The sequence below is a fragment of the Camellia sinensis genome, chromosome 5 (genome assembly GCF_055761805.1).
Source record: "Camellia sinensis isolate YWXY chromosome 5, ASM5576180v1, whole genome shotgun sequence".
In the NCBI taxonomy this organism is placed as follows: Eukaryota; Viridiplantae; Streptophyta; class Magnoliopsida; order Ericales; family Theaceae; genus Camellia; species Camellia sinensis.
In genome coordinates, this window is record NC_138965.1 from 49,351,600 (window position 1) to 49,362,436 (window position 10,837).

At 37.3% G+C, this 10,837-nt stretch overlaps 1 protein-coding gene across 1 annotated transcript; it reads left to right on the forward strand.

The window, feature by feature from the left end:
• Window positions 1–375: 375 nt before the first annotated feature.
• LOC145791399 (uncharacterized) lies at window positions 376–4,013 on the forward strand. Its single transcript, XM_082871752.1, has 4 exons — window positions 376–393; window positions 2,586–3,059; window positions 3,172–3,771; window positions 3,864–4,013. Exons 1-4 carry the CDS (start codon window positions 376–378, stop codon window positions 4,011–4,013), a joined length of 1,242 nt encoding a protein of 413 aa, XP_082727878.1.
• The last annotated feature ends 6,824 nt before the right edge of the window (window positions 4,014–10,837 follow it).

Genomic DNA, 10,837 nt, shown 5'->3' on the forward strand with positions numbered 1-10,837 from the left:
ATAATGCAGGCGCATAGAGAATAAGTCAATTGGATAATTCAAGTGGGTAAAAATTATCGAGAATGACTCATTTTATAAATCAAATATTTTAATTTTTTCAAACATAATTCCTAAACAAATTTGTTTTTTTTTTTTTTATATCAAATGTTTTCATAATAGCATTTTCCATGACGACTTGGAAGGCCTCTTTTGGCAAAGAGGTAAAAAGTAATGTTTTGACTTCTAATTTTTTGTGGATCAAATTATTCGACCTCTAATGTTTATATCAATTTTTTGTAGATCACTTCTAAAAAGTCATTTATTTATATCAAATTTATAAAAGGGAATGTCATGAATTTTAAGGAGGAAAAACTCGAAAATGAAATTCAACCGTAAATGGGGCAAGAAATTCAAGTAAACTATACTTTTTATATTTAACCACAATTACATTTGAATTTAGTGCATAAATTTAGTCAAACCAATTTTTCTTATCGTAGGGGCATGTGGCATCAATGGCATATTTTAAAGTTTTCTTTTATTTTTTATTTTTGGGTCAACATTCTAAGTAGTTATATTTTTAATTTGTTAATAAAATTTTAGTGTACTACTTAAAGGGTCACTCATAGAAAATATTAAGCAGGCCTACACCGACATAAAATTCAATTATCTGACTTTTCTATTTTGCCATATCCCTATCTCCAAAATATATATATATATATATTTTTTTGTTCCTGGCCAAAATGATGAGAAAACTTCCATAGCAATTTCTTATCACAAATTTTGTTCCTCACTTTTCAATTTCTTATTCTTACTTAAAAAATTGAAAGTTAGAACAAAATTATTTTTGTTACTTTATTAATTTTAAGTTATTACTACTCCACATCACCTAATTAATAATAATTTTTACAGCCAAATTAACGTTTCTCTTTCTTATGTAATTATTATTATTATAGATAATTATCTATTCATTACGTAAAAATTATTTGTTCCTAAAAAAAATTATATAACATTATTTAAAAATTTTAACTTATCATAAATTTCTTAACCCCTAATTTCTGAAATCATAACCCTCATTTCTGATTCCACAATTTAAAACCGTTAATTGAAAAATGATTTCACATTCATCAATTCAAAACCCTAATTCAAAACCAAAACCAAAACCCTCATTTCTGATTTCATATTCAATAGAAAACCATAACCCTCATTTTCTTATTTCAAACATAATATTTAAATTTTGCTAAACAGATGCAACATTCAACAGATTTCACATTCAACAGATGTCACATTGAACAGAAATCTGATTTCACATTCAATACAAATCTGATTTCACATTCAACAGATTTCACAATTATAAACAGATTTAAGATAAATATAAACCATTCAACATTCACATTCAACAGATTTCTAAACAGATTTCACAAATATAAAGCCTAACCCTAACCCTAACCCTAACCCTAACCCTAACCCTAATTTAAAATTTAAGATTTCACATTGAACAGATTATCTATAATTAAAATTCAACAAATTATCTATAATTAAACACATTCAACAAATTCAACAACAAATTATCTATAGCAAAAGATTTCACATTCAACAGATTATCTATAATTAAAATTCAACAAATTATCTATAATTAAACAAATTCAACAAATTATCTATAATTAAAATTCAACACATTCAACATTCACATTCAACAAATTATCTATACTTAAAATTTCACAAATATAAACCGTAACCCTAATTTATTATTTCTGATTTCACAACATTTTATTCACGAATATAAACCCAAACCCTAACCCCACATTCATGAACCCTAACCCTAATTTATTCACAAATATAAACCCTAACCCTAACCCCACATTCATGAACCCTAACCCTAATTTATTCACATTTTCACAAACACAAATATATTTACAAATATAAACTCTAATCCTAATTTATTCACAGTAAAGTAGATGATAGAAGCCATACCAAGGAGAGAGAGACAGTACTGAATCAGAGGGAGCTCGAGAGAGAGAGAGAGAGAGCAGGGAGCTCCAGAGAGAGAGAGAGCAGGTAGCTCGAGAGAGAGGGAACAGAGTGAGAGGAGTAAAGAGCGAGAGAGAGACAGCAGAGGGAGAGAGGAGAAAGCGTGAATGCAAAACACGGGGCTGGGGGGGTTAAATATAAGTTCTAAAATCAAGATTGTGAACCACGATTTCACTTAAAGAAAAAAAATTTGCCCTAAAATCGTGGTTACAAATAGTGAGTTCATAATTTTTGATAAACTCGTGGTTATGAACAGCGAGTTCAGAAGAAATCTATTTTTTGATGAATTCGTGGTTTCAAAAAGCGAGTTCAGCACAAAATTTTTTTGGGATGAAATCGTGCTTGTAAAAGGCGAGTTCAAAGGAAAAAAAAAATTTAATTAAACTCGCATTTCGTAACCGCGAGTTCTTAATCAAACTCGCTTTTCGTAACAGCGAGTTTCAAATTTGGCAGGTTTCGCGCGACAGGGGTGGAAAACTGTTGAACTCGCGATTGTGAACCGCGAGTTAGCTCATTTTGGGAATTCTTTCAAAACTAGGCTTAGTTTGGGAATTCCTTTATTATTTTGGCTTATTTAGGGAAATGCCCCCTCATTTCAGGCATCATTTGAGAAAATACACAGTCTGCTTGAGTTGCAACACACTGATATCAAGGCTTCATTTGAGAAAAGTCTAACTATTGTGCAACATCAATTTAAACCTTCTCAGTTTAGGGAGCTACGGGGTAATGTGTCTATCTCTGCATTAGAGTATTTGCTTGTAGAGAGTAAGAAAGCCAATTCCATTGGTATTGATGCTGAAGCTTGTGGATGCGTCCTTCGCCACACTCATGGTTTACCTTGTGCCCATGAGATTGCTGACTACATCAGACAAGATCGTCCTACGCCACTTGCTACCATACACTTACAATGGAGGCAACTTCATATCTCCATATGCAACAAAGAAGAGGAAACGGAGGTGACTTGTCATGCAGAAGTAGAGTTGTTTGTGAAAAAGTTCAATGAAAGTGATAGAACCATATGGTTGGAGCTTTTGAAGAAGTTGAAAGAGATTGTATGTCCGGGAAGCACTTTTCTTGTTGAGCCGGAGGTGAAGCCCAAAACACGTCCTCGGGATCATAAGAAGATCAATGTTTCTACTCGTCGTGACCCCGTGTGCATTTGAGTTGGTGCAATCTGAACATGATTCCTTCTCACTTAGGGACACTCAAATCACTACATTAGCTTCTACGTTGGAAACCAAGAAGAAGCGACCTGTTAAGGGAAAGGATAAGGTGAATGCGAAGGGGAAGGGGAAGGTGTACATTACTAGAACAGTGAAACCTGGTGCATATGTTGATGCTTTCCCTTCTGGGTTGAAACCATACATTAAGTTTGTCAAGGATGTAGCTGCAGATGGGAATTGTGGTTTCAGGGCTATAGTTGCTTCAATTGGTCATACAGAAGATGATTGGGCACAGGTTAGGCGTGATCTTTTGGGTGAGCTGCACACACACAAAGAGGAATACATTACACTTTATGGGTCCTACGAAAGGTTTGAAGAATTGACAAGCATATTGTCATACTTTGAAGACAGTCCTGGTTATTCACATTGGATGACTATGCCAGACATGGGGCATCTTGTTGCATCGTGCTACAATCTTGTGTTATACCACTTGTCATTACAGCAATGTCTCACCTTTTTACCTCTTAGAACAGTGCCAGTACCTCAACTTGATAGACGTGAGATTGCCATTGAGTTTGTCAACGAAAATCGTTTCGTCCAGGTATAACAGAAACTTATCAATTTGTGTATATACAAGAAGTTATGAGGTATGACCACTAACTCAATTGACATTTGGTGCAGGTTTTTTTGCAGCCAAGCCATCCAGTTCCGCCTATAGCCACTAATTGGCGAAAATACTGTCACCCTTGCCCTCGACTGGGATGTTCTGGTGAGGTCGGAATGCTCGGAAGTGCTCATAAATCTATGCCTCCAAAAGAGTCATATAACCACCCATCTACTTAACACCGGACCAACTAGCATACCCCAATTGTCTGTATAAAAATGCTAATGCAGCAGCACCCCAGGCGTAAGTATGAATGGATCCTAAATCCATCAATAAGCTAAGGTAAACAACAGGAACCCTGCCACCACTCTTGTCACTGAAAAACGTAAATCCCAACAGAAACAACAAATAAGCTCTAGCAGCGCACTATATAGCCTCATCTGGGTCTAAATCTGTGACACCAGCAAACTGACTTCGTAACCACTCAAGCTTGACTAAATTCCCACCTGCAGTAGAAACCTCGTCATGCATTACACGTTCAATAATCCCCAAGCCAGAAACCAGTCGTGTAACTCCATGATGATTCGTCACATCTGGTTCGCCGACTAATCTGCCTACAATGGAAAGGCTAAGAATAGTGCCAACATCATCCAAGGTCAAAGTCATCTCACTAACTGTCATATGAAATGTGTTCATCTCGGGTTGCCATTTCTCAACAAAACTGGAGATTAGAAGCTTGTTGACGAACCGATAAGTCCAACGAGCTAACTGTGACAACCCAGACTGCTTAATAATGGCTTTGAATATGGTGTTGTTGCCTACTGACCACCATGGCCATGCAAGGATCTTCGAAGAGTGATTATGACACTTTAGGGGCCCTCGTTCCTATAACACAAATGATATCTTATTAGAAACTACCATACAACACAAAAAAAAAAAAATTCATATACAAATGAATTTCTGTTCTACTTGGGAATGTTTACCTCCTCGTGCCAAACAACTACAGTGACATGGCTATTGAAACTCCGCAGTATTGATGGATTAGTCGGTCCACCTGGAAAAGCATGAGTAAGGTCCTCTTCCTGGATAATAGGAGAATCGGGTAAAGAGGCATCCTCCACGACAATGTCAGGCATATCATCACCTTGAACTCGTCTTTGGCTTTGGCTCCGACTTTGATTGGCACTAGGGATATCATATTCTATCAAAACTAGATCACGACCTCGTCCTCGCCCATGCCCTCGTCCCCGTTCATGGTCAACATCCAATTCACGACGTCGTCTATTTAAAGCAGTAGGTGGGACACATTGTTGACATTCAGAATCCATATTATCTGTAAAAATTAATATGTTTAATGTCTATACAATTGTAAAAGAATATACAGAGAAAGGGGGGGGGGGAAAACAAACAAACTCTTCGGAAGTTGAAAACCGAAAAAAAAAATTAATTTTGGAAGTTGAATGTTGTCCGAATTAAAAATATTCGGAAGTTGATTGTCGAAATAATGAAAAAATTTCAGAAATCTACTGTTGAAATAAATGATTATTTTCGGATTTCTACTTCCGAACAACTTGTTTACTTTCGGAAAACCAGTTCCGAACAACTTGTTTACACTCGGTGGGCGTTCGTTCATTTCGAAAATGGTAAAAACAAAACTCTACATTACAAATTAAATAAGAATGAGGATTGAAATAGTACACTAACCTAAATACAAATGAGGATCGAAAATGTGCTGGAATTCAATGCTTCAATGGAATGTCTTGATGGATGCAGCTTTGGGGATGAAAGCTGTGTGAAGCAGGGAGCTACAGGGTAATGTGTGAAACAAGGTAATGTGAGAGATGCAGCATCAATGGGTGTGTATTTGCACCGTTCGGAGAGCTGGGTTTGAGGGTCTGGGGTGTGTGTGTGTATGTATGAGGGTAGATGTAGAATGAAACGTGTGTGCATTGAGTAAAATAATTAGGGATTAATTTTTTTGGTGTGTGCAGTGAGAAGGATGTGCAAAGAGTGAATATTGTGTGTGCAAATAGAAGCTCCCTCCATCAACCATACCGACTCAAATCATCTCCATTTTAAACCTTTATTAGCCCAACAACATGTATCTAGTAACATAGGGCTGTGATCCGATCCTTGAAAAGGGAGAGTAAATAATGAAGCTTTGTTAAATTGTTGAAGCCATTGAGATGAGACTTATCCCTATCCAATCTTTCATAAGTAGCCTCCTCAGACAAAAGATTGTTACACCAAGTATACCATACACCCTAGCTTGGTAAATCAATGAGTTGATTTTGAAAAATTAAATCATTAAACTCATTATCCCCCTAAATAGAACTATGCGACTTACTCTGCTTCTCTGACCACTCTTTCACCTGATTAAGGTCCCCCATAATGACAAAAAGAGCATTAAGAACTATAGTTCTAGCCTCCACTTCATTCAATACCCTCTCACGTTGAGCAACCATAGGGTGTCCATACATCAAAAAAAGAAACCAATTTCCTTTGTGTTTGGATTGAGTGATTTGGAGAGAAAAGAAAAGAAATGAAGAGATATGTGTTTCTCTTACTTGTTTGGATAACTTAAGTAAAAAGAAATTGGGAGAAATGGAGAGAAGCTTATTTATCTTATAACCCTCATTTTCAATCTTCTCAAACGTGGAGAGATTGGGAAAGAAAAGAAACTAATATTTTCATAATACCAATTTTGTTCCTGTAAAAATAAAAGAAATAAAATGATTGAAAATATAAAAAGGTTATTTTGGTAATACAACATAAAATAATTTCTTTTCTTTTCTCTTATGAAATCTAACCAAACAAAAATTAGAGAAATCATAATCATTTCTTTTCTTTTATTTCTTACTTATCCAAACAAGAATGAGAGGAATCACAATCATTTCTTTTCTTTTCTTTTCTCTTATAACTTAAGTAATCATTTCTTTTATTTTCTCTCCTAAATGCGCAAACATAGTGTTAATACCATCCGCAACTTCCAACAGCAAAAAATGCTACGTACACTGAACTTCTCGAATGGACTGAGAAACATCCCATCCTGCCCATAAACCACAACTCCTCACATGACAATTCGTACCACACTGTGGACTCGACTTTCTTCACGCGCACCCTTTTCGGAGAGGTGCGAATTGGTCATCCTACAGTTCGGACTCCTATCACAGTTCCGAATCTAATTTCACAAAGTGCAGAGTGAGACTGATAAACACCAAAGAGTCCAAATCTGGCAATTGGTTTTGGAAAATCAATTTTGAATGAAAAAGCGCCAAACATGGACTGCTTTGCCAGATTGCAGAGTTGCCACCTAAATATTTTGTTTTTGGAAAATTTAGGAAACCCTGACTCGTGTCGAAGGCCACGTGTCCGTCATCACCAAAGTTACCTTAGCTCGGGAACTTGGGTACGAGAGGAGAAGGTCCTGAAATGAGCACCCCCGCTCATCCGATCAAAGGATCGGCCTCTACTAAGCATGATATGTTGTTTTATAAACCTCATGTGTTCTTATCCAGTTATTAGCTAACTTACTATATGATGCGCACAGCATACAAGTGTAGACTAAATCGCAAGAATTGGAACAAAACAATTCATGTTTGTTTTGGAAAATGGTTTGAAAATGCCACTCGCAAATGGGCTAAAGCGCGGATTTGCCACCCTCAAGTGGGCTTAAAACATGAAGATTTGCCACTTCGCAAAGTGGGCTTAAAACGCACATTTGATGAATTGTCCCAATTCAAACAATCAAGCCTTTATCCACAGGCATTCATGCAGTTAACCACTTAAGCACGTAGCCTCATGGAAAGCATGTGAAACATGGCAACACTCGCACTCATGCAAGTATGCTAAAGTGTAAAACTTACAGTGTACTCCAAGCCAAAACAAAAGCTAGTTAGAAATCAATGCATTATCCTAACTATGTTAACAATGCCTAATGCAACACATGCAATATGATGCAACTAATAGGCTCGGCTATCTAAGATGGCATATGAATGCAGCAATTTGATAACATGCTTTGAAACACGTAGTCAAATAAGTATTGAAATATAATGTAGTTTGAATGATGCGCCGAGCCCGGTGCATGCAAGACAAATGAATGATGCACGCATGCAAGCATAAGGTATGCTAATCAAAATATGCCCTAATCTAACAATCGAAAGCGGTTAAATAAAAGGGAGAAAGAAGTGGGGTTGGAAGACATGCACACACACACGCACGCTTATTACAACAATACGTCCTCGCGAAGGAGAGTCCGAATAAATAAGCTAACTAGCTATGCTAAGCTAATTGTTACAACACAACTAATTAACCATTCTAGCTAATTAATTATTACAAACCGAATTGAATAATTAGCTAAGTTAAGCTAATTAAAATATTACAAACCGAATCAATTAATTAAACACTTAATTAATTACAAAAGACTAAGCTAAATTAATTACAACACATGTAATTAACTACAACTAGCTAATAAAGCGATAAAAATGGCCTCGCGGCCGAGGGAGGCATGCATGCTCGATTGCGTCCTCCCGAAAATCCACCACCTTGCCTCTAAATGCCTCTGTTTGCACATCTTTGGACCTCTGAAAATTATGCCGACTTCCAGACTACTTCTGTTTGATCTCAAGAATATGCTGAGGGATGATCGGCTAGAAATGGTGGCCATCGGCCACTACTGATGGCCGGTCAACTGACTTTGGTGGCCAGTCGGTTGGTACATGTGGCCTGTCAGCCACTGCTTCCCTGAAATTACTCCTTTTGCTGCAATAGAGAGCAAATAGAGGCATATCAGTGTATTTGCAAGGAAATGTGTGTACTATCACCCTCCTTATCGTATCTCAATCTCAAAAGAGAGTGGCACTCGGCTCTCAAGCCACCAATCAAGCATCTCAATGCATGATGGTCCAAAAACCAAGCTTGTAAAAGCTTAGTGAATGCACAAATAATACACAAAGAGCCTCCACCCTATCATCCATGATCAAGGGTGACGGCGACTAAGAAATGTGACACGTTTCATCACTTCAAGTATGAAACGTCCCACATTTCTTGTGTTTGGATTAACGTCCGATCCAAACACATGCAATGCAACACAAATGCTTATCTTGCACAAGTTTTACTTTGCTCAATTCTTGTTTACACATTTTACATTACCGAGCCATTCAACAACTGGTTAGTCTAATGTGAAAGTCCTCTAATGAGAGGGGTCAACCAAAAGGGTGATTTAGGACATGAGAGGGATTATGCCTTTGACTAGGAGGAACCCTCAAAAGAGGGTTAAAGCCATTTTAGCACAAACCTTACTTCATGCTTAAACACAAGCTTAAGACCAAACAACCCTCAAATCAAATTGAAAAATGGAGAAATGTGGGAGGTTACAGATGTTTCTAGTGCTGAAATGACATGACAAATAAGACTATAATATGCAAACAACTCATGTACAACATGTTAAGAGCCAAAAACATTGAAACTAATGAAGGACACAACACTAGAAGCATGCAATACAATGGTCAAATGATCAAACCAGCTATGGACAGACCTAAAACATGCCAAATCAGTGGCAAAAACATGCTAAGACTTAAACACAAAAATAAAAAAAAAACATGCTCGCATGCCGGCTCACAAACAAGGCATAAAGCACAACTCTCAAAAGCAATGAAAGAGTGGAATATGTGAGAGTGTGATAGAGGAATATACTCTGAAATTACATACAAAACGATGCTATGGCATGCAAACAACCCAAGCAAAGCATGCTAGAGGGCTCAAGACACAAAGCTAGCTAAAGCAACTACACTATTACCATGCAAGGCAAAGCATATATGGCCCAGACCACCCAAAACAGAACTAAAGCATGCTAAAACAGTAGCAAAAATGTGCTGGAGTTAAGCTAACACAAGATAGAATGATAGGCTAAATCATCACACATGCTAGGCTAGTAAGCAAAATTACACTACAAATGCAAGATGCAAACAACAAGTGACTAAACCAGCCAAAAATAGAGTTTAAACATGTTAAAATATTGCCAAAAACATGCTACTTTGTCATGTTAACAAGGCATGGCATAGAGAGACAAGGAGGGGAAGTCATCCCCTCTCATTTTGGACCTCAAAACGAACTTTCTACCACTGAAATTCCTCTGAAATTCAATGGCTTTAGGACCAAAAAGATGGACTCAAAAGCCCTTAAAGGAAGGCTCAAAAGGCTTTACAAGCCAAAGGGCAAAGAGGGAGAAACACCCCATAACCAAACAAAGTTTAAACCACCATTTTAAAATCTCAAAATCAGAGTTTTTTATGGTTGAAAAACCAGGTCAAAATAGCTTAAAGAGATAGCAAAACACAAAGCAAGGCTTAAAAGGGGCAAAGTCTTACCCTTGAAGCACAGCAGCAAAACAAGTCTTTTTCTGAGCCAAAACCAGCTTTAGGAACTCCAAACAAGCCTTAAGGAACTTCAGCTCCACGATAAGGATGTTTGATTAAGGGGTTGTATGCAAAATTATAGAGAAAACTCACTTTCAAACACAATATATATATATATATATACATATATATATATATAGAGAGAGAGAGAGAGAGAAATTTCAGCTCTGAAATTTTTTAACCCCCAAAAATGGGGGAGAGGCCTCCCCTTATATAGAAAAACAAGCCAAAAGCTTGTTTCCATCCCTCCCTACACGTATATGGAGGATGGCTTCAATGACCAACAACTGGCACATAAAATATCTGAAAAATGAGAAAAATGGTCGTCGGCCATCAATGTGGCTGATCGGCCACCACTGACGGCCGGCAGGCACAAGCCATGGCCGATGGACACTGAGGATGGCCGACAAGCCATCATCTCCCCCAGATTTAAAGCAACAAGCCCTTAGTCCACAACCAAGCACAAAACAGACAAGTTTCAAAGGCTCAAAGGCAAGACACTCCGCCAAGAACTTCGGGCGTTCAAAACGAACACAAACATGGATAATCATTGAATATTCAAACGATGACGCCCAAGTTTTGAGGACGGTCAAAAATGGGATGTCTACAGTTACCCTCTTTGACAGAACTCGGAAGTCATGAAATGA

Bases quoted from the DNA above. Each gene is read 5' to 3' on its own strand.
- LOC145791399 (XM_082871752.1), top strand. The intron at 3,060-3,171 runs GTATGTCCGGGA...TGTGCATTTGAG, and splicing joins TGAAGAAGTTGAAAGAGATT to TTGGTGCAATCTGAACATGA. The intron at 3,772-3,863 runs GTATAACAGAAA...GTTTTTTTGCAG, and splicing joins ACGAAAATCGTTTCGTCCAG to CCAAGCCATCCAGTTCCGCC.